The 23,647-nt window shown below is 53.2% G+C and overlaps 1 protein-coding gene across 17 annotated transcripts in view; it reads right to left on the minus strand.

The window, feature by feature from the left end:
* Nucleotides 1–23,647, minus strand: part of DIP2A (disco interacting protein 2 homolog A) — a 91,169-nt gene that overhangs the window by 19,512 nt on the left and 48,010 nt on the right. For 10 of the 17 annotated variants that reach the window (XR_009563632.2, XM_030835681.2, XM_030835679.3 and 7 more), the window contains 16 exons: nucleotides 20,511–20,621; nucleotides 19,195–19,318; nucleotides 18,740–18,849; nucleotides 18,298–18,400; nucleotides 16,879–16,943; nucleotides 16,564–16,657; nucleotides 15,468–15,587; nucleotides 14,065–14,179; nucleotides 12,553–12,692; nucleotides 10,394–10,530; nucleotides 9,848–9,928; nucleotides 9,272–9,399; nucleotides 6,732–6,846; nucleotides 1,913–2,114; nucleotides 948–1,057; nucleotides 782–862 (listed from right to left, as the gene is read on the minus strand). Coding sequence is in view for 10 of the 17 variants with exons in the window: in XM_030835681.2 (XP_030691541.1) it covers nucleotides 782–862; nucleotides 948–1,057; nucleotides 1,913–2,114; nucleotides 6,732–6,846; nucleotides 9,272–9,399; nucleotides 9,848–9,928; nucleotides 10,394–10,530; nucleotides 12,553–12,692; nucleotides 14,065–14,179; nucleotides 15,468–15,587; nucleotides 16,564–16,657; nucleotides 16,879–16,943; nucleotides 18,298–18,400; nucleotides 18,740–18,849; nucleotides 19,195–19,318; nucleotides 20,511–20,621 (1,836 nt within the window). In the remaining 7 variants the exon portion in view is untranslated. Of the gene's footprint in view, nucleotides 1–781; nucleotides 863–947; nucleotides 1,058–1,912; nucleotides 2,115–6,726; nucleotides 6,847–9,052; nucleotides 9,400–9,847; nucleotides 9,929–10,393; nucleotides 10,531–12,552; nucleotides 12,693–14,064; nucleotides 14,180–15,467; nucleotides 15,588–16,563; nucleotides 16,658–16,878; nucleotides 16,944–18,297; nucleotides 18,401–18,739; nucleotides 18,850–19,194; nucleotides 19,319–20,510; nucleotides 20,622–23,647 lie in introns of those variants that run through there. The other 7 variants (XM_060297653.2, XR_009563633.1, XR_004034887.2 and 4 more) reach the window with 7 other exon arrangements.

A 23,647-nucleotide genomic window follows, 5' to 3' on the forward strand; every position in this document is an offset into this window, starting at 1 on the left:
ACACTGTGTATGTAGCAGGCAGCAATCAATATTTTTGAATGAAGGAGCAGTGGCCAGTAATGAGCAGGACTGAAAGCCAGGCTGGTGTTTCTCTTCCTGTTGTTTTTTGGCTGCACCATGCGGCATGCACAATCTGAGTTCCCCAGCCAGGGACTGAACCTGGGCCCCCTGCATTGGGAGTGCAGAGTCTTAACCACTGGACCACCAGGGAAGTCCCAAGGCCAGTGTTTCTAAGACGTCAGAGCACAAGCGTCCTCACTGGCCCGGGAGCGCCTGACAGAGAGTCATGCAGGGTTTTCATTGTTATTTTTCATGTTTTCATAGTTTGTCTACTGGCCCACAACTTACAGTTTCTCCTTTACACCCTAGAAGCCCCTGGTAGCATGTAACGCCCGCTGAAAGGTACCCAGGATCAGGGCAGTAAGCACTATTTGTCATGTTAAAGCTACCAACAAATGTAGAAGGTCTAAATTCCTAATCTTTACAAAATAAACATTTCCTTTTAGTTCACTTAGGAGTACGTACATGCATACTATTCATAATCAACAGACAAGGTAATGAGAATTTTCCTGTTACATATAAAAGCCACAGAAAGGTAACTGTGTGGCTTGTGTGGAAGCTGAGGCTCCCACAGAGAGAGGCAGGCCAGCCGGGGCCTGGGTGCCAAGGCTTGCTGTTCTCCAAACGTGAGGCCTTGAGCCTGAGTGCCACAGCTGGGAAACAGACCTCAGCCCCCCTCCTAGGCGGGCAGCGCGTGGCCCGCAGGCGTGGGCGGCCTCACCTTGGCGCTGAGCAGCAGGAAGAGCAGGTGCTCGGGCGTGGTGCTGGCCCGCCAGCGCAGCACGTCGGGCAGGAACAGGAGCTGCAGGGCGCACGGGGGGCGCTCAGTGCTGGCGGCTTCCCACCCGCCAGGGAGGCCCCTCCTCCCCCCAGCCACCCACCCTTACCTTCCTCGCCTGGTCACTGTCCTCCAGGTGAGACAGCTCCCTCCCCGAGGCCTGAGCGATTCTCTTCCCAGCGACCAGGTTCCCAACAACCATGGAGGCTGGCCCAACCTCTAGAAAACGAGGGGGGACTGCGAGTGAGAGGTGGGTGACGTCTGAGAGGTAATCATCACACAACTTTTTATTTGAACAGGCAGGCATTTAATTCTTCACTATGACACAGGTGTTCGGGAAACCAGCTACAAGGGTTATGCTAAGTGACAAACAGAATCTCTCTCTTACAAACAAGCCAGATGGAGACATTCACCACGTGGCAGATGCCCTGGGGAGATATGATTTGACCTCAGCCACAGCTAAACTCTTAATGTATTTATCTCATTGTTTTACTGGTTGTGTTTCATTTAATGGTATTTTATGTGTGTAATAATCAACAAAGGTTAGCATTTACTAAAAATTTACATAACCAAAGGAATGAAAAACTGTACATAAGAGTTAAACCAGGGAAGGGAAGTTGACCGTTTGTTGGGGCTTCCTAGATCAACCCGGTGACTGTGGCTGATGACAGAGCCGAGTAGCAGCACGCGCGGCACCCACAGGCCCCATGGCCTCGGCGTGGCCGGCGCCCCACGGCACAATGGTGGCCGAAGCGGCGCTTTAGATTCCAAGCTCCAGGGCTGCTCTTGGGCATCAGTTCTGCCCCCAGGGAGCAGTCTCCACAGCTCAGACGCCAGGCCTGAATCCAGTCCTGGGGTGGGTGCTAACAGGCGGGGGGAACCCCCATGCTGGGGACGTGGGGTTGTGCTCTCCCCTGGGGGGCAGGAGGCGGGGACCGACCCAGTGTGCCGTTCGCTCTGGCTCTTAGCCCCGACCCCAGAGATGGAGCGTTCAACAGGGCTGCACCAGTTAAACACAAGCGTAGCTGCCGAAGTCTGAAGACAGAATAGACGTGTTGTGTGATGTACACTAACCTGGCTGCTTCTGGCGAGGCTTGGGAAGGTTGGTAACACACGTGTGAGGGCACATTAACACGTTACACGGGTGCAGCATCCCCTCCAGAAAGCGCTGTTTGGTTTCAGAAACGTGAATCCCTCCTAGAGGGGCCTTGGGCAAGGTGTTCGCAGGAACCAGGGCCAGACAGTACACGCCCACCTGGTGGATGCTGTCGATGGCCTGGAAGGGGGGGCATGAGACGGGGAACTGTGACCTCTGGGACGTTTTGCTAGAAGAGAAACATGGCGAGGCGAGTGTGCATTTCCTATCACACACACGTTCTGTGTATGTACACAATCGAATATAAATCTGTAACTGCTCACATTAAAAAAAAGCCGTAAAAGTAGTTAAGTGACTTCCTGTGGGAGAAGCAGTGAACAGCAAGGCAGGCAGAAGCTGGACTCCTCTGAATACACCTTGCTTTCAAATTTGGAACCATGTGTATATTTTACACACAAAAAACTTAAAATTTAAAAAAGCAATCCCTAACAACTGAAAGTAAAATAAAACGAACTCAACCAAAGTGGAATCAGGTTGGTAGCCCAGCCCCAGAGAGAATCTATTTATAGTGACTTTAAACACAGGAATTTCATTAATCCAGTCCCACGGGCAAAAAGAACTGAAAAAACATCTTAAGCTGCGCTCGGAAATTTCACACTTGAGAGGTAGTGTGGAGACGGTTATTTGGAGACTGTGCCGTGTGCAGAGTGGCCTCAGGATATGAGTACTTCTGCTGGAAGTATCACCATGGCAATTTTTCATTGTGGAGAAAGATCGGTGACTTAAGAAAAAACCCTGAGGTCTTGAGCTGGAACTAGCAGCATAAACCCATGATGCAGGTAATCTTGCAAAGCAGGCGGACATCACCTCCTACTCTGTCCACTGAAAAAAGCCAGTAACATCAAGTTCCCAGACAGTGCCCAAATTCCACTTCCCCTAGAAGGCAGCGGGGCCCCAGGAGTGTCGGGTCTAGGACACAAAATGCACCACCTCCCCAGGAATCGAGCTTCCTGTTCCCGGGTGTGGCCTCAAAGAACCCAGGAGGTGTGTCTAAAGGGCTCAAGAGCCAGTCCGAAGAGGCTCCCACTGACCACTGTCAAAAATATAACAACTATAATCCACTAGTTCATAGTGAGACAAAAAATTAAAAAAGACTTAAAAGCCTGGCCCCACCAAGTGCAATTTTTACCTTATTTTGATCCTGAGTTTAACACACATACTAAACATTAGATAACCCAGGAAATTTGAATAGTGACTAAATATTTAATTTTATATATATGTATATATATATATGTATAAAATTATATACACGATTACATCCAAAAGAACAAAATACCTAGGAATAAATTTAACCAAGGAGGTGAAGGACACATGTACACTTAAAACTATGAGACACTGATAAAAGAAATTGAAAAAGATACAAATAAATGGAAAGATATTCTGAGTTCATGGATTGGAAGAATTAATATTGTTGAAATGTCCATACTACCCAAAGCCATCTTCAGATTTAATGCAATATCAAAATACCCATGACATTTTTCACAGAACTAGAAAATACACTAACATTTGTACGGAACCACAAAAGACCCTGAATTGTCAAAGTAATCTTAAGAAAGAAGTACAAAGCTAGAAGTATCACGCTCAGTGATTTCAAATATCATAAAGCTATAGTAATCAAAACAGTATGGTATTGGCACAAAAACACATGTAGATCAATGGAACAGAATAGAGAGCCCAGGAATAATCCCACACATATGTGGTCAGTTAACTTACAACAAAGGAGACAAGAACAGACAACAGGGAAAGAGAGCCCCCTCAATGAATGGTGTCGGGAAAACTGGACACCAAACACAAAACTAATTCAAAATAGATTAAAGACTTGAATGTAAGACCTGAAACCATAAAACTCCTAGAATAAAACATAGGCTATGGTAAACTCCTTGACATCAGTCTTGGTGATGATTTTTTTGGATTTGACACCAAAAGCGAAAGCAACAAGAGCAAAAATAAACAAGTGGGACTACATCAAACTAAAAGGTTTCTGCACAGCAAAGGAAACCATCAACAAAATGAAAGGAACCTATTGAATGGGAGAAAATATTTGCAAATAATATATCTGATAAGGGTTAAGATCCAAAATATATAAGAAACTCATACAAATCAACAGCAAAATAAAACAAAAACAAAAATCAAATAATGCAATTAAAAAATGGGCAGAGGACCTGAATAGACATTTTTCCAAAGAAGACATATAATGGCCAACAGGTATATAAAAAGATGCTAAACATCACTAATCATCAGGAAAATGCAAATCAAAACCACAATGAGATATCACCTCACACCTGTTGGAACGGCTATTATCAAAAGGACAAGAAACAACAAGTGTTGGCGAGGATGTGGGGAAAAGGCAGCCCTCGTGCACTGCTGGTGGGAAAGTAAACCGGTGCTGCCGCTATGGAGAACAGTATGGGGGTTCCTCAAAAAACTAAAAATGGAACTACTATATGGTCCACCAATTCCACTTCTGGGTATTTATTGGAAAAAAACCAAAAATGCTGGACATCCCTGGTGGCGCAGTGGTTAAGAATCCGCCTGCCAATGCAGGGGCACAGGTTCGAGCCCTGATCCGGGAAGACCCCACTGGCCACGGAGCAACTAAGCCCCTGTGCCACAACTACTGAGCCTGCGCTCTAGAGCCCGAGAGCCACAACTACTGAAGCCCATGTGCCTAGAGCCCATGCTCTGCAACCAGAGAAGCCACCGCAATGAGAAGCCCACACACCACAACAGAGAGTAGCCCCTGTTCACTGCAACTAGAGAAAGCCTGCATGCAGCAACAAAGACCCAATGCAGCCAAAAACAAATAAATACGTGAATAAAAAAATACCAAAATGCTAACTTAAAAAAAATACATGCACCCCTCTGTTCATTGTAGTATTATTTACAATAGCCAACATACCTAAGCATCCATCAATGGACGAATGGATAAAGAAACTGTGGTACACACACACACACACACACACACACACACACACACACACAGGAATATTACTCAGCCATAAAAAACAATGAAATCTTGCCATTTGCAACAACATAGATGGACCTTCATAGTATTATGCTAAGTGAAATAAATTAGATGAAGAAAGACAAAAACATATGATCTCTTACATGTAGAATCTAAAAACAAAAACAAAAAGATGAGCTCATAGACATAGAGAACAGATTGGTGGTTGCCAGAGGTGAGGGGTGGCGGGGTGGGAGAAATGGGTGAAGGCATCAAAAGGGAGAAACTTCCAGTTATGAGGTGATAAGTACTGGGGATGCCATGTACAGCATGGGACTGTAGTTAATAATGCTGTGCTGTGTGTTTCAAAGTTGCTAAGAGAGTAGATCTTAAAAGTGCTCACCACAAGAAAAAAATTCTGTAACTCTGTGTGTTGACGGACATTAACTAGACGTAGTGACTCTTTCACTATATATACAAAATCAAATCATTATGTGGTACACCTGAAACTAATACAGTGTTACATGTCAATTATACCTGAATAAAAATTTTATTGTTAATTTTTAAGATGTGATACTGGTACTTCTTTTTTAAAGAAAGAAATACTCAAATTTACAGGTAAAATCTGTGAGTCCGGGATTTGCTTCCAAGCACTCCCGAGGGAGAAGCGGGGAGGATGGGCGGGGCACGGCTGGGGCCTTGACTGTCGGTCATTGCTGAAGCAGCGATGGACACACACGGGTTGTTACACTCTCCTTTGTACGTTTCGTATATCAGAAATATTCCATAACAAAACATTAAAAATTTTCATTAAAAATAAACGTTGTAAATATTAGTAGAAAAACCGATCCTCTGAAGCTCAGAGCTCCCTGGCCTCCCTGACGCTGGACTTTGTCTGCTCTGTACAAGTGTCCTTTCTTAGGTGGCTGGGGCCGAGCACACGCCACAAAACCAACCGGAGCTGTCGGGACACCAGAGGGCTTCCCTGAAAAGCCGCCAGGACTGAAATTCACCCAAAGATTTGTACACTATTGTCCACAGTAGCCTTATTCACAATAGCCAAAAATTAACAACCCAACGTCCACCAAGGTGTGAACAGATAAGCAAAAGAACACAACTTGGCAATAAAAAGGAATGAGCCACTGATCCACACACCACGAGGAACCACACAAACGTGATGCCAAGGGAAAGAATGCCAGACCAGGAGCCCACACTGAGATTCGTCTGCACGGACGTCCAGGGAGGGGGCAGGGCTCATCCCCGGCGACACAAAGCAGCCAGCGGCTCCCCGTTAGACGGGAGCGCTCTTACCTGTGGTTACCTGGGTGTGTACATTTGTCAAAACTCATCAACCTGGACACTTGAAAATGGGCTCCTTCTACATGGAAGTTACATTCAGTAAAGCTGAGTGGACACTTAGTTTGTGCTCTTTACTGAAGGCAAAGTTTACTCCCTTCCCCGCAAAAGAATTTGTTGAATCTAGTTCATTATTTAAGGATGTAAACGTGGACGTGTAGGGAAGGACAGTGCGCAGCACGCGGGTGAGGCCGAGGGCACGTGCGTGTCAAACGGGTGTCACGAGGTGGGAAGCACGCGGAGCCCCAGCCCAGGCGCGAAGGGGTCACTGGGCTATGCTTCCACCTTGCTACATGTTTGAAATTCTCAAAGCACAGCAGTGGAAACACCGATGCATGCAAGTTTACATCTCTCACCCCGGTGGATGGCAGCTCCGCGGGGCCACCCCTCACCTTGAGGGTCAGCCCACGCTCAGCCAGTGCCCACACGCACCCCACCTGTAGCACACGGCTCATCCACTGGAAGCTGTCCTCCTCTGAGGCGTCGGGCCGCTGCTCTGCCACCAGCACGATCCGGTCATCGTGCAGCACTGTCACGGAGAACACCGCGATCCTGGGGGAGGAAGGGACAGAGATGACGGCCCGGCAAGGGGGGGCCGGGATGCGGACGCCCCGTCCTGCCCAGACGGAAGCCGCAGCAGGGCTGGAGGGAGACGCTGTCCAACAGAATTTAAAGGGAAGCAGCCACGAAGCTCCTCCAATGTGGATGAAATAAGTTTCGATTCACAAAACAGAGAGCACGTCAGTGCACAGCAAACAACCAGGCACACGTTGTAAAGAACGTTTTCCTTAATTGCAATGTTAATCTATGTGATGTACTTCTTTATGCAGAAGCCTCTGTCGAGAAGTTCTGTTAATTATCTATTTCTTCGTCCAGGTGAAATCTTGCATCACCCATCACTCTGCTCCTGTCTGTGGCTGACGGCAGTGGTCTTCTGTCTCACGTCTGATCGAAGAAGTTCGACATGTTCTCCTCTTCTCTGTGCTGCCTTTTCCTTCCTTTGGACTTTGAGTGGATTCTCTTTTTCTTTATGAGACAAGCATCTGTCTCCCCATCACGCCCATCCTGCTGGCACGGCTGCCAAGCTAGCTCTGGGCCCTCACTGACCTACCTTCTCTGGCTTGCTCCTTTGGCCTCTACGCACAGGCACACACACACGCACACGTGCACCCACTCTCTTTAATGCAACAAACTTTACCCAGTATTAACATTTCCTTACTTTCACACATCTTGTTTCTCTTAGTACCTCACCCAAAAGTGTTTTCACAAACATGGTCTTTTTGTGACAAAACTTCTGAACCTTACGTACCCAAGAATACTTTTACTGCAACTGCACAATTAAGTGACATCTTGGGATGAATATAAAATCTAGGTTAAAAGCTCCTCTGGGGCTTCCCTGGTGGCGCAGTGGTTGAGAGCCCGCCTGCCAATGCAAGGGACACGGGCTCGTGCCCCGGTCCGAGAAGATACCACATGCCTCAGAGCGGCTGGGCCCGTGAGCCATGGCCGCTGAACCTGCGCGTCCGGAGCCTGTGCTCCACAACAGGAGAGGAGGCCACAACGGTGAGAGGCCCGCGTTCGGCAAAAAAAAAAAAAAAAAAAAGGTTCCTCTGAAAAACTTAAAACGTTACTGCACTGTCATCCTCTGGCTCCAGCCCCTCTGCCGGGGAGTCTGACGCATGCTGGCTGGAGGCCCACCCCACGGGCCCCCTTCCTCAAGGTCCAGACACGCATCCCCCACCGAGTCTGCTCTCAGGATGCCAGCCCTTCTTGCTCCGCTTCCCTCTTAATTTTTCTTTTAAACTTTCTATTTCTTGACTTCCGGAGAAATTTCTTTATCTGGCTTTCCAGCTTATCAGCTCACTCTACAGCCGCCTCTGCCCTACATTTACTCCATCTGCTAAACACTGTCCTGTCGGGACGCCGTGACCGCGTCCAGTGCACAGCTCCTCCCTGGTGGACGCAGGTAGGCCACCTCTCCATCCGCCGGTGCGACCACCCTGCACCCCCGCTAGTCGCTGGGCCGGCTTCACCTCCAGGTGCCATCAGGTGTCGGTGGCCACGCGAGGCTCCCTAACGCACCCAGGAGCAGGCGTGGGCTACCCCGGAGTCCGCTCGGTGGACACTTGCACTGACAGTGTCTCCGGTTTCTGCTGTGAGTCCTGTGCGCCCCAGCTCCAGGCTGCACGCACCCACCAGGCCTGCCCGCCCTGCTGGTTTCTCCCGAGTGCTTATTCGCGGCCGTCATCCTGACCCGGAGAAGGGCCGGCAGACCATGCTCACCTACCACTGGCAGAATTCCCTGATCGTTTCTTTAAGGTATATTCAAAGGACGGCTCCAGCCAGGCTTATAGGCACCTTAGCTTGAGTAACGAAAGCACTACCTTGAGAAGAATACAGTGAAGGAGTGCAGTGGCTGAGTGGACCAACTAGGAGAAGGGGCTGCCTCCTCCAGGACAAAGAGAGCTCAGAGCTGGACAAGCTGGACAGGGTGCCCCCTCCCCGCCCCAGCCGCCCGGGGCCCGGGCCAGGGGCCCCCTTACGTGCTCTATGGACATGAGAATCTGTAAAGTGACTGCCTAACACATTCAGAGAAGGCGAACTGACTCTATTCCAGGAGACAACAGCCTCGGGTGATTTCAGGCAAAAGGGTGCCCTCCGCTCCAGCCCGCACTCCCGAGGCTCTCCGGCAGCTGCCCAGGTGCCCTCGCCCTCACGCGCACTGTGCTCCGTGCCCAGGTCGAGGTCTGGATCTCACCCTCTAAGGAACCATGAGCTCTGTGTGCGGTGAGGACTCCAACTCTGGCATCCTCGCTGCAAATGTCATCCTGTTCTTTGTGAAGTTCCTCTGATGAACAGGAATTTTTAGGTTTTGTGTATTCAAATCACCAGGCTTTCCTTCCACTGCAGGAGACCTCTCGAAGGTTAGCTAGAGAAGGAACCTAAAGGCACGGCAAGGGGACCCGCAGCGCATCACCTGCCTCTGTAGACAAACTTCATGGGCTCCACGGCCAGTGCGGTGGCCACGATGTCGTCCGCGTTGTGTCTGCGGACCCCCACCACCATCAGCCCGTCCAGCTTGCCCACGACGAAGACCAGGTTATCCTGAAGGCAAGGACGCTGGTCGGGCCCCGGACACGTGGGCAGGCCCTGTGGCTCAGGCCCTGCTACAGAGAGACCTGACAGCTCGGAGACCAAGTAACTCACAGACAGGGCCAGCGGGCCCCCTGCCCACGGTGACAGGGAGACCCAGGCAGGGGCCACCAGGGGTGAAGAGGCCCTAAGCCTGGCAGGCTTTCGGGGCGGGGCGAGGGAGCACCCAGGGCAGGCATCAGCACCGGAAAGGTCAGAGATGGGAATGCAGCTGAGGGTGAAGTCTGTTAAGGACTTGATGCTCCTGCGCTACAGACAGGGCTCCCCAGCTTGGCCCCAGTGACGTTCTGGAGGCCGGGACTCTGTTGGGGGGGTCCTGTGCACAGGGGATGCAGAGCAGCACCCCTCCCCAGCTCTGAGCCCATCTGCAGGCCCAGGGCTGCCAGCGGGATATACTCACAGGCCCGATGAAGCCCAGCAGCCCCGTCCTGGTGAAAGGTCTGTCGGAGACGGGCGTGCCCCCTGCCGTGACTGGGACAGTCTGCACAGAGTGGGGAGGACAAGGTTAGGCGTGGTCCACAGGGATCAAGCGAGCGGCAGGCAGGTGAGAGAGAGGGCCAGGCATGCGCTGCCCGTGCCGGGCGTGGCTCCTCAGACGGGCATCACCGCGTCTGCCTGGAGGGGAAGGGGCTCCCACCAGGGCCAGAGTCCCTGCCGTCTGGTGAGACCCCCTTCAGGCTCCTGGCCTCCACGGCCCGTGCTCCCCCTCCCGGCCTGTCCCGTCCCGGCCCGGGGTCTGGGGGGCACTCGCTGGACTCTCCTGACGACCCCACGGCTCCAGCCCAGAGGCCAGCTTCCCTGGGCCAACCTGGATCCGTCAGGGCCACGAGGTGCCCACGCAGGGCTGGCCTGACAGAGCGGGCACTGCCGAGAGCCGCGCCGTCCCCTCCCACCCCTCCGCAGCTGCGGACTCGACCTCTGCACAAAGTAGGGACCAGGCACGGACCTCAAAGATGTTCTTTGTGATCCCAAGCAGCCCGTAGTATGCTGTCGCCGTCGCGCTGGAGCTGACGCAGATTTCTCCAACTTCATCGGCTTTACAGAGGTAAGGGGTCCCCTCCACCTTCACAACACACACGTTAGCTGAAGAGAGAAAACAGCCCTCAAGGGCACGCACAAAGAGGACACTGAGATGGGCCAGCCCCAGAGACCCGCGGGCTTGGCCTCTGCAGGGTGGGCACGAACAGTTCGTGTGCTCCAGGCTTGGACACTCACACCCCTCTGGCCACAAGCCTGCGTGTTCCACACGCGGTGCCTGAAGGTGACAGAAATGCTCCCAGTCACGCGGGCTCTGTCGTCCCCCCCGGCACCGCCCTCCTGAACCCGCAGGAGGTGGGCGGTGCCACCCGCTCACACCTTTGCCTTTCGGGCTGGCTCCCACACCAGGCCTGACGACCCCCCCGAGCGTGGGCCCCTCCCGCGGCCCCATGACCCCCTTCTGTCTTCACCAAGCAGCATGCCCGCCGATGCGGCCGCCTGTGGCCCAGAGCCTCAGGAGGGCAGGCAGCGGAGGGTGGCACTGCTGCGTGTGCGTTTCCCCCCAGATCCATGCACTCGCCTGCATTCTAATGCAACAGAGACCCCGCCCACGCCACAACCAGACCAAAAGGGACAACCCCGGCGAGCCGTGCTAACACAACCCTGGGGCTGGCACAGAGAAGGCTGCGCATCTGCCGAAAACAAGACCCCCCAGGTCCTCACTGACAGACCTGCAACAATCCTGGCAACAGACACACACACACCCGAGGGAGCGTGTGCACGCACGCGCACACACACACACACACCCAGGGGAGCACGTGCACACATACACGCCCCAAGGGAGCATGTGCACATACACACACACACCCGAGGGAGCACGTGCACACACACACCACACACACCCCTGAGGGAGCACACACGTGCCTGAGGGAGTGTGTGCACACACACAGAACCTGGTCCAAGTTTAAGAATAAAACGAGAGTCCTTATACTTTCAATCAAAAGAATCACCTATTACAATATTTCACCATCTTTTAAAGAATTACTGTGCTCGCCACATAACAACTAAAAATCAGAAAGACCCTGCTCTTTACCCCTCATAAAATGTTTATGCTGGAGTTCTGCCTCTACAGAACCGCTGAGTCCTTATTTTTGGTAGACTTATGCAAGGAAAAAACACAACTCACGCTTCTAAGAAAGTGGAACTAGAAACAAACTCAAACGTCCCGACTTGTTCTACGTGTCCGACCTCTGGCACACGCACAGGCCCAGACCGCGGCCCGTGGCCCTCCCACTGGTTCCCAGCCTGTCCCCGAGCGTGGGCGGCTCACGCCCCGCCCACGCAGGCCCTGTACCCCGGAGAGCAGCAGACGGGGCGACTGGCACAGAGATGGGGCCGCTCTCCGGAGGTGCCCAGGTGGGTTGGCAGCTGCCCGGAGCCCAGGAGGGCCAGCACGGGGAGGAGGGCAGCTGGAGCAGCCACGGGGTCACTGCGGTGAGGGGCGCTCCCCATCTCAGTGCCGCAGGGCCTCCCGGGCCCGGCTCTGCTCTCAACTCTCCCCCAAGACCCTGCGCAGGGTCCCGCGTGTGCTCGCGCCTGCGGGGGGAGCTTCAGGGCACAGCGCCGTCACCTTCCTGCGCTCGCCGGCTGCCACGGCGGCACAGACACCCCGCGACGCATGCGTCATCTGGGCCCGGGGCCTTTCTGGGAGCACAGGGATCCCTGGGAACCTTCAGGGCCACGCTGCTCCCCTAACAGGCCCTTGTCAGGATGTAGAGACAGTCTCATCACCGGGTTACCTGCAGACGTCCAGGGGTCTGAGATTGACGCCTGGCCTCGAGAGAGGCGTGACGACTGCCTGGTGCGCAGTGAGCACCCAGAACCCGAGCTCTGGCACTACTTCCCCAACGGTGGGGGACCAGAGTCCGGTTCACAGGCCATAGACACACCTCGTATTTCAGCACAACTTTAACTTGATACAAAGGGAGGCAAAAAGCAAAAAATATGTTACTAATTAAAATCCCAGTTCACATGGGGAATCACCTGAAGCCCTCTGGTGCTCACGTGCTCCAGAGCCTTTGCTGCCACCCGGCCGCAGGACAAGACCATCCCCAGCTGTGACCTCACCTCCAGGCATCACCTGACCGACGTCCTGAACCGTCAGGACCGAAAGCTTCTCTTCCGCGTCCAGTCTGATCACCCCGTGACTGAGGCAGCTCATCGACAGCACAGCTCTTCTTGGAGGAGGGCCCCCCAGGTCAGGCGGCCTGGAAACAAAACTGATTAACTGACAAGGGGAAAGAGCCCGTGGGCGTAGGACCACGGCCCCCTGCCGACAGGACGATGAGGAGCCAGGTGCCCGTCTGCGCCGGCTGTGGGGACGTTGGCTGCAGGACCTTGGGGGGCAGCATGTTATCTCCACAGGTCTGCACGACGCCCCACCCCACGCACTCCTCTGCAGGGGGGCCCTGTGGGCCGCAAGGACGCTTCCACCAGGCCGTCCTGGGACATCCCCCGGAGCCCCGAGCAGCAGGTGAGCAGAGCGACACGCCTCCTGGGAGCAAGCCTGCGAGCACCAAAGCCAGGGGAAGGAGGCTGGGACCGCACGCAGGAACAACGAAGCGCCGGCCACTCCCCAGCCCGTGCCAGCCCGAGACCATCAAACTACCGGCAGAACTGCCCTGAGCAGCCCTTCCCAACTCCTGACCGTGGGAAGCAGGAGAGGGAGGAAAGTGACTGCTGCTGTTTGCGACGCCAAGTTTGGGCCTGATTAGTTTCGCAGCAGCAGGAACCAGGATGCTGAGAAACAAATGTCATATCTTCTCCAGCGGGAAAACACTACTCTGCTGAGCACAAGAAATCACCACAGAACAAAGGAACGAAGAACACCTTATGGTCTGTAAAGAATAAAGACGTTGTTTTCAATGCTAATTATTACTAAAATTTTACCATCACTTACACCACTATTTATAAATACACAGACGTAACACAAGACCACAGCTGAGGCTAATTTGAGTTGAGGGTGGAAAATTAACACTAAGTCACCCTCAGCTGCAAGGACGCTGCCCTCTACCCGAGGATGGCGCTCAGGGCAGCGTGGACGACGTGGGCAGGAAGGTGAGCCGAGGGGCACACCTGCGGAGGCCCGCGGAGCGACATGGATGAGCCCAGAGACAATGCAGCCTGGGGGGCGGAGGGGCTGGGGGCACCACTGGGAGGTCAAGGGTCCCACAGGCACAGACCCCCGTCCACAGCTGATGTGCACTGGCCACCGGCCACCCTGCCCCGGAATAGGGGCGAGTCCTGGCTGCAGTGTTTACTGCGGGACACAAGGCCTTCCTGATCGGAGGAACACTCGGGAAAACCAGCCCGCGTGCTGCAAGAATCCAGAGATGGCGACCCAGGGAGCCGCTATCGAACTCGCGCCACAAACCAGGCCGGTGTGGGACGTGCGGCCAACACAGGCTGCTGGATGTGGCACCTGGGGCTGCCCCATTACAGCACCAACACACCTGGGAAACGGGCCCAGGGCCAGTCGCTGCTCTCGATTTCTCCTGCTCAGGAACAGATCAACCAAATCTGCTACCACAGGTAGTTCGGCTGAACGAGGAAGAACTAAGCGTCTACAGCATGGTCTACCTGCGGATGGCCACCGTGAGCGCCTCCGGGGAACTGGCGCAGGGACAGATCACCTCCGGCCTCAGCCCTCTGGCCTGGAAGACGTTGAGGAACGCGTCACAGGAGGATATGGACCCTGCGTGAGACAGAGTGGACGCAAGAGCTGAGTGCAAGGCCAACGGGCACGCGGCGTGGGGGACGCCCGGCGCCGGGCCTGGAGGCTGCACCCCTTCACCTCACAGTCAAAGTCTCATGGGGAGGGGGTGGGGCTCTTTCCATGAAAAACAGGGCGCGTTCTCAAATCACCAGCAAACAAGCAGCCAACTCTCAGCCCCGCGTTGTCTCTGAGGTCTAACCCACGGCCTCACCCGCCTCCTGGCAGCTCTGCCAAGGGGGAGGTGACCCAGGAGCCGCAGCCGAACCTTCCACCGCTTGAGGCCCCGGCCACGTGCGCGCCCTCTCCTGGGCGTGCCTTGGAGCTGCAGCCTCTGCCAGGCGGCCCTGCCGTGCCTCTCCTGTGGGCACAGCCTAGCTCTCTGTCCCTGCTTCTCCGCCAGTGTCACCGGGACACGAAAACTCAGCTCCTAGGAGGCTGGGTGCTGCCCGCTCAGGGCCTGAGTCAGCACAGCCCTGTACCCACTGGGGCCCCGGGGCTGCACCATGACCTGCGCCCTCTCTCTGCACAGCGAGGCTCCAGGGAAGGAGGGGACCTGGTCATGGGTCCTTGTGTCCAGCAGAGGACACACAAGACCGTCCAGAGGGCTCGGAGCTACAGGGAAGTGATGGGCACTCGGAGTGGTGGGATCTGGGGTCTGGGGGGCAGCAGCCCCGGGACGGGCTCCTGGTGGCTCGACGGGTGCACCGCAGTGGAGGCTTGGAGAAGCCAGCAGCTCCTGGTGCTTTGGAGGCAGGACGGCGGGGCCCTCGGGGTGGGTGGAGGGAACAAGAGGCTTTGGGGTGCTAGAATGTAGGGTGCCCTCCCGAGTGTCGGGGCCACAGCTGGACAGGGTATTAGATGAAAGGCAGCCTCTGGTCCAGGGCGGATTCAGTGCACGAACAGTGATACACAGGTGTTAAAGCAGTGAAAAAACTCGCCGGGAGGACACGGGGCGGCCGGGAACGCGCAGCGGCCACGCCAGTGCAGTGGGGCACAGGCCACAGGCTGGGAGCCTGAACCGGGCTCTGGCTGTATCTACACTCTGGTCAGACCCGCTCAGGCATGGACCTCCCGTCCACTGTGTCAAAACCACTTTAAACGGAGAGGCCTGACAAACACATCTGAGACGCACCCGTGAGTCACCACGAGACCCCGAGTCACAGAGCAGGAGACGCACCCATGTCCACGGGGCACCCAACACGTTCCGGCTCAGCCCTGAGCCCCGGCGGCTGGCCCGCGGGGGCAGGGGTGGGCAGGCGGTACTCACACGGGTTCGCACCGTCGGCCACAACCAGCAGGCGCAGGGAGCTGAGGCTGATGTCCCTCTGACCTCGCTGCGCCAAGAGCGACCAGTGCATGTCGCGGGACTTCACCAGCGCGGCCCGGGCTGCGGGGGGGCGGGGACGCGCCTGCGTCAGGGGCACGTGCACACAGAGCAGGCCGCGTGCTCCCTGCCGCCTGGCCTCCCCGCCCAGCGTACCTAGAAATCAACTCGCTCGTTAGCAACTGATTCTCTCTCGGAGCCTCTCTGCTCTCCCCACACTGGCCCCTCCCTCTCGAGCTGCCCCTTCCACAGCCATGAGGCTGGGCCTGCCCTGTGCTGGGGACCCCGGGGACGTGGGGCTGCGGGGAGGCCCCCGATGTGAACAGACGGGCTGGGCCTCATTCCCGGCCCTGCTCTCACCAGCAGAGGCACCCGCCAAACGCCCCACCAGACTTTGGTTCTCCTCCATTAGACAGGGTAAACAGAGACAGCGCCCAACATGCCACAGAGCACAGCCCACGTCCACATCGGTAACTGGCACCATCATCGGTGCAGTCGGCAAGCACACGGCCACCCGGGACAAGTCAGTGCGAAAAAAGCCCGAGTCCCCCTCAGGGGTGACTAAAGGTGCCCCCGAGCTCCGCCGAAGCAGAGCCAGAGGGACGCTCAGACCACGCAGGTGTGGCCGTGCTGGGGAAGCACCGACTGACCACAGGTGGACAGCAGGGCAGGCTGGGCCCCACGGGCAGCCCCCTCACTCTGGGTCATAAGCCGCTTTGAGTACACAGCTTTGCTACTGGTAGCTTGAAGAGCCCTAACTTCAAATCAAAACCACCTCAAGAACTAAGAATTAGGAGCATTTCTGTGAGGGAATAAAGTTAGGAGTCTACGGCCCTTGCAGAGAAGAGCTGTCCTCCACGACCCCCCAGCTCCCCAGCGCTGGCAACTCAGACCCACCACAGCTGTAGGGGAGCCTGGCCCCGGCCCACACACGCCTGCGGTTCTGCATGCTGCTTTATTTTTTCTTAATCGCCAAAGATGAATCCAAAGAGACTTCTCTAATGAAGGATGAATGGAGAGATGGTGCTATTTCCGTTACCTTTATACGCACACACTTTCTGAATCCAGGAGAGTGGGTTCGCCTTCATCAGCGCGTATGGGATGCTGACCACGTGCATCCTGTTCATGACACTCTGCAAAGAGACGAGCGGTCGGGGCTGGGCATGCACCCCGCCAGGAAAGGCACAGAGAGCATCAGAGCTCTGCTCACAGGACAGCTCAGTCCAGAGACACCGTTCACACCAACACGACTAAGCGTTATCCATCAGCTATGACAGGGTTTGGTGTCACCCACGGACGTGAAACGTTAGCAACCCTCCCTCTAACAGTCAGGTCTTTTAGACACAGCACTCACTGTTAACACTCCATGCCACAGGCCGGCATCCCTTTTGAAATCCAGCACATTTGTTAATGTTTCAGCTGAAAGAGGACAAAGATGGTTAAACCACGTGTTTAACCATGACTTGTGGGGAGTGACCCTCCTCACAAGTCATGTGCATTTTCAGAGAAACCCTGAGATGATTACATCATCAACATATAAGAGTTTTAGGAAAGATACACAGCGCTCCCAAATGCCATGCACCAATCAATCAATAATGTTGGTTATCAAGTTACTTGGTTATTCAAATTACTGGAAAAACGTAAAAGTAGGTCATACAACTGTGGATTAAAACGGAGAATCTGCTGATCACTAATCTGGAAACACAGGGAGCAGCATACACTCCAGAGGCTGCAGGCTTGGATGTGGAGATGAAGGACCGTGGCAGGTCTCTCACCTCTCAAACCCTACGCCCGCACACCCCCACTTCTCACGTCATCCTGCAGCCCCGGGAAATGTCACAGGCTCCCTGTGTCACTTCCCTTCAGAGATTGTTCCTTCCCTCCTGCCCACTCTCTCTCCCAGAGGCTGTGCCGAGCGTGCTGTAGGGCGCAGCGGTAGCTGGGGTCCCAGGGCCGCTTCCAGCACAGCCCTGAGCTCAGAGCTCAGGCAGAGGACAGAGCCTGGGGCTGCCAGGCGCACCCACAGGAGGAACACCCAGCAGTGAATAGGAAGTTTGGTTTGTGTGCCAGGAAATGCTGCTGCATTCTGCTAAGAATACTGTACACACGTTCCCTTGTTGGCTAAAGAGCCCAAGTTATAGGTGATACATGTATGGTTAGCACTGGATCTGAAGAAAAAGAAAACCGGGGGACCTGATTTGATAGAATTAAAAAAAAACTACGCAGGCCCTTGAACACACCTAAAATCCTTTTCCAAATGTCCACCGAAGTCTTGCCCGGTGCCCTCAGCTAGCCCTTGCTTCGAAACACTGATATTTCAGATTTTACACATACCACTCCATTTACTTCCTAGTTTTGTTCAATTCCAGTATTTTAGTGGAAAGAAGTAAAGTTCTCTACGTTACATAGCTGATATTTCACAGTGAAGAGGGAGCTGCCGGTACATTGCCAAGAGACAAGCCCTGACCACAAATATTCCACTGGTACCTCCGAGTGTGTGACAGCTTAAGCCAAAGCCAGCCACAGAAAACAGTACGAAAAAGTGCGCCCCGATAAGAAAATGCAAAATGCGCTGCCCCTCAGCTCACTGGGCACAGACCAACGGGTAGTGAGTGGGTTTCACGCTCTGTAACGCCAATGTCCAAACTCCACCTGTCCAGGAGAGCAGAGGCCCCGAGCTCGCGAGCCGCACGACCTGGATTAAACAGCAGATGCTACGCGGACAGCATCCAGGTGCCTTGTGCCCGGCTGGAGAGCCGCCCCACACCCTCACCTTCTGAGTAGCCGCATGCCTGGGTCAGAGCCTGGCACTGTGCCAGCAGGGATGCGTGGGACACCGCGACCCCCACGGTGCTGCCTTCTTTGCTGGTTTTATACTGCAAGATTTCAAAAGCACAAGCTCGTTAGGCGATGTCTCTGGAGGCTGTCCCCCTTCACCAACCATCGGTTCAACTGGAGCGCACTTCACGCCCAGGCCCTCGAGGTGACACCCTCAGCTGAAGTCGGGTCACCCTGGGCAGGTACCGAGGGCGACAGGGCACGCGGGCTGGTCCCCAGGGGAGGATCTCAGTGAGTTCCCACAAGACACCTCATCTTTCTGGGGTGAAGGCAAAGCACAGAAGCTGTTGCCTGTGATCTAAGCAGCAGCAGCTACACTCGGGGAACAAGCCCTGAACACGGGGGTCTGTTTCAGCCTCGCCAGGCGAGGTGGCTACCTCGATGTAGGCGGTCCCGGCCCCCGCGTCCTGCGCCGATGGGTGCCAATCCTTGGGGGGCTTAGTCAGGTGCTTCCCGTCTATCACCAGCCAGGTGAGGGGGGGCCAACCTGTGAGGGTGCAGACAGGGACACGGCAGAGGTGAGGGTCAGGAGTCTTTGCTCCCCGCAACGGCACCTCTGCCGCCCAACATGCAGCCCGAGCTGCTGACAGCTGAGGAGCCTCGCCTCACTGAACCTTTATGAACTTATGTCTGATGGCCAGTGGCCCCCAGGCTGGACAGCACAGGTCGAGAGCCTGACCCAGGCGAGGAGCAAGATTCCCCAAGGCCTAGAACACGGCCTCGCTTTTCCTGAAGGCCCTTCCGTCTCTGTAACTGTCACTGACAGGAAAGGACGCCCGAGGGCCCGGTTTGGCAGAGAACTGGGCCGCATGCTGCCCGCCCACAGGCCCACCTTTGAAGGCCGCCACCTCTCCGGTCTGGGCCTTGGGCAGGCCTTTCTGACAAGCGTCCGTGGTCAGGGCCAGGGCGACGCCACAGCTGCCCAGCAGAAACCCGACCTGCTGGCTGCCAGCGTCCTGCAGAAACAGAGAAGGCAGAGGTGCTCAGCTCACACAGAGCAGAACTCTTTCTCTCAGCCCGTGGAAAATTAGGACAATTCAGCCCTGTGTAGGTATATACTATAGGTATATACTATGTTTTCATCCAAATAAAATACAATTGTTTTTAAATTTGAAAGATATATTTTCTGCCATGACATATAAAGTTCTGGGTAATGGGCTAATTTCTCAAACTTTTTTCTTGCAAATGACATTTAATACCGTTTTAAGAAACTCCAAACATAACAGCATTGAAATTTACGCTTGATTTGTGTTTGAAATTTACTGATTAATATGGGCAGGCCTGACCCTTAGCAATCTTAATTATTTCCACACAGAATATGTCCTTCAGTAGAGTTTTATCATTTTCTTCTTATAAATTTTACAAACTCTAGTTTTACCCTAAGAATCCTGGTATTCAAATATCTGTTCATCACATATTATCCTTCGGGATATACTGCTTTTATTCACAAGCTTCACCTTTGGGATTCTTGAATATTTCTTGCTGATAATGCTCATGTGAACAACTGCCTGAGCACTGGGATACCATAGAAAACTATGATTTTCTAAAATACATGCGGAATCTACTCCTAAAATGATCTATTCTTCAATAATCAGATTACCGGTATTTATACCTAAAATGTAATAGCTACCCAGAACACCAGCAACCCGCCCCCTGCCCCGGCCAGAAGTCATCTGTCAGCGATGAAAGCTGCTCGCTGTTATGGAAGTGAACAGAAACGCAAGAGAATGTCATATGTTTAAAACTATCACTTAGAAGTGAGCTAAAAGACATCTCTGTAATGATTTACTTATCCCCAAGAAATGAAAGTTATTATCAATAAACACACCATTTTGAGAAATGATTTAACAAAACCTCATCAAATCCCAACTTCTATGCATTGGAGGAGAAAATGTTAGTTTCTGTTGGGAAATTCAATCAAGTGATACTGGCCCCACCAACAGCTGTTCCAGTGCCCTTGTCACCAGCGAGATACATAAAAGGAGCGTCTGGAGATGAAGCTGCTCTAATCTCTCTGAGACCCGCCAGCCTGTCCCCCGGCTCCAGACGGCACCTGGAGTGAGGAGACTAAGGCCTGCGAATGGACGCGTGGACTTCAGGATGCAGCGTCAGAGACCGTGAACCTGGGGCCTGCACCGCGCTTGCTACCTTTCTTGTTAGTGGCACTTCGATGGGGACAGGAACCAGCTCTGCCAGGAGACACCCATAGAACGCAACAGTGAACATGACAGGGTCGCTATTAGGAAACACCAGTGCCACCTACGAGAGTACAAAGGAAAACCGTGAAATCCACTGGTGAATAATTCAGTCATCTGAATGACTGCTGCTGAGACAGAAAACGTTACTTTGAGTGCTAACCCTTGGTCCTTAAGTGTCTGTGGCCATGTAACTTCTAATACACAGTCTTTAGGTTACGGTCTTTACCTCGCATGCGACAAAATAATGTTAAACTCCTGGGGCTAGAGGCAAGCGCAGCTGGGTCTGCCCGCGGGGTCTAGGTCCAGCTCCGTCCACTCTGACCATCTGGGCAGCAGCGACTCAGGGAAGGACGTGATGGACCATCACCCACCATCAAGTAGCCCAGGTGAAAAACAACTGGACATGAGGAGGGAACCAGGAATCAAAGTCTATCAAAAGGTCTTCCAAAAGAAAAAATCCTGACACCAATGTTTTACTTGGACAGACCTTCGCTCAAGACCAAAACATGAACAGAGGAGGGTGGTGGGCAGAGAACTCAGCAAGACCCCTACAGCTGCCCTCTCAGAGTCTCCAGGGGGGGCCCACTTCCTGCTCCCACCTGGTCATCATGCTGCCACTGTTTAAATTACATATTCTATTACATTTACCTTACATTTTTATTTTTATGAAAAAGTTTTAAAACACAGAATCAAAATGACGAAAAGTACTAACGAAAAGCAACACCCACATCACCCTTCCCCACTCCCCAAGACAGCCACTTTTAACATGCTTTATATCCTCTTTTTGCCAACTGCTCTTATCTTTTTCGATACTATGCTCACACTGCTGTGTCTTACGTGTGAAGGTATTTGGACATGTGTTTTATTTCCTGTTACTGTAGACAAACACTGAGCCCTCTTCATTACCCATCTTTCTCTTCTCCCATCATCCCAATTTCCATTTCTTATAATGTCTGGTTAAGTTAAAAGCTATTTATGGGATGAGGTTTTTCTAAGTCCCAAATATTGTAATAATAGCGTGCTCGAAACCTACATGATAAGTCAGAATAGTATTTGAGGGAACCGTTAACACAGGGCCTTCGAGGGCTTTGGATAATTAATAACCCTGTACTTCATAAGACAAAATTTAAGCTGTATCTGTATCAAAATTCTGTACTTGAGGACTGGAAATCAAGTTTCTAATAAGTTTGTTGAAAACGGCAAAGATCTCCTTTGAAAGTTGGTGTTAATAGCATTTGTCCCACGATTAAGAACTGTGACCTTTAGCCTAGAGACTGGATGTCTGGTAGAACATACATGTCCTTAGAGAATCTGTTATAAAGGTTGTGTTTGTTCACTTATATGAAGTATATTATCACAGGAGGATGAACTTGCCATTCATTTCCAATCACTAAATCAATCGCTAACTGTGATTTCATCAATCCTTTATAATTAACCCAGCTGCGTGGATTCACTTGCAAGTCAACGAAGTATCTGGAAGTCCTTGTCCTTGCAAGAACTTTCTTCAAGAGAAAGAAATTTGTGATTCTTAGAATCATTCATTTTAAAGCACAACATAAGTCAGGGGTTCCGACAGGTTTGTTCTAAAGCGCCAGGTATCATAAGGAATCATTCCTGTACTGTTTACGTTTCTACAGCCAAGCGTGCCCCTTCTCTCTGGTGGTGACAGCCACTGCCTCTTTCACCGGCTTCCCTTCCTCTGTGTGCACCGGCCACCTTGCTCGGAAATGCCCCGCTGGCTGTGTCAAACCTGTCAATAGTATTTCTAAATAGCCAACCAGTCAGGTAAGCTCCTGGGTTTCACCAGCTGCTGACCGGCCTGCCCACCTGGGGCCTCGCCCTTCTGGTCCTGTCCGGCTGCTCCTCGCCCACAGCTCGCAGTCACCCTGGGCCACCCTGGTGGCTCTCCTGTTTGGACCACTCACTCGTATGCGGGAGCGCTCCCTCTGTGAGCTTCCCAAGAAAGAGCCCAGTCTTCTGAGTCCTGCCTGTCTGAGAATGGTGCCCCACCCTCACATCCGTCGACTGCCCAGGAAGACCGTACTCCCTCTGGGCTTCCGAAGCACAGCTGTCTCCCCCAGTGCCACACTGAGAAACTGAGGCCCCCTGGGGTTGCTGGCCTCTGTGCACAGCCCACTTTCCCCAGGAGGCCGCGAGGTTCCTGCACCCTGCCCTACGCAGCACTGGGGTAAGCGCCTCGGTGGGGGTCCCCGCACCGCCTGCCGGTCCTTCGCCGCCCCCCCCCCGCCCCCCGCTCCGGGGTATAGTCTTGCATCATCATTAGCATTAAAAACTTTCTACTCTCTGTTCCCCCTTCTCTTTCTGGAAGTCCTATTAGTCAGATGTCGGCCTTCTTGATCAAGTCTAATCTGCACCGTTTTTCCTTCCTACTTTCCATCTCGGTCTCCCCCACTAGCATCTTCTTGTTGATTTATGGAGCAATATCTTCACCTCAGATCTCCAGGGATATTAAGACTAATTAAAAAAAAAAAAACAACTGTTTTCCGTATCTAGCTTTCCTCCAAGTAGGTCTGCTTCCTCTTCCTCCCTCCCTCCCCCCACTTTCCCCTTTTCTTTTTTTCCCCATTTTTTGCCCTTTGGTTGTGCTCTTTCACATTGAAGTTTCGTGGTCCATAAATGTCCTTGGCTACTGGTCCACATTAAAGACTGAGGCACTCGAGAGCAGTCTGAAACCCCACACCATCCTGTCAACCTACAGCTTCCCTGCTGGGTGACCTGACCTCAGGCAACCTTTCTCACTGGGGATTTCACGGCTGAGTATGCTGGCTTTCACCATGCTGGACCTCCCGCTACACCAGGGTTCCCCAAGTCTGGCTCAGTTTGCCTAGAGCAGTGCTGTGTAGCAGAACTTCCCACAATGGTGGAATCGTTTTTTTTCTCCGAGCTATCAAATATGGTAGTTAGTTGTCAGCCACACGCAGTGACTGAACCCTGGAAATGGGGCTCGTGCAACTAAGGAACTAGAACTCTAATTTCATTTAATTTGGGTTAATTTAAACAGCCCCCTGTGGCTATTGCCAACCATGCTGGGCAGTGCAGGACGAGGAACTGAGCCCCAAGCCACCT

Source organism: Globicephala melas, chromosome 4 (genome assembly GCF_963455315.2).
Source record: "Globicephala melas chromosome 4, mGloMel1.2, whole genome shotgun sequence".
Taxonomy (NCBI): domain Eukaryota; kingdom Metazoa; phylum Chordata; class Mammalia; order Artiodactyla; family Delphinidae; genus Globicephala; species Globicephala melas.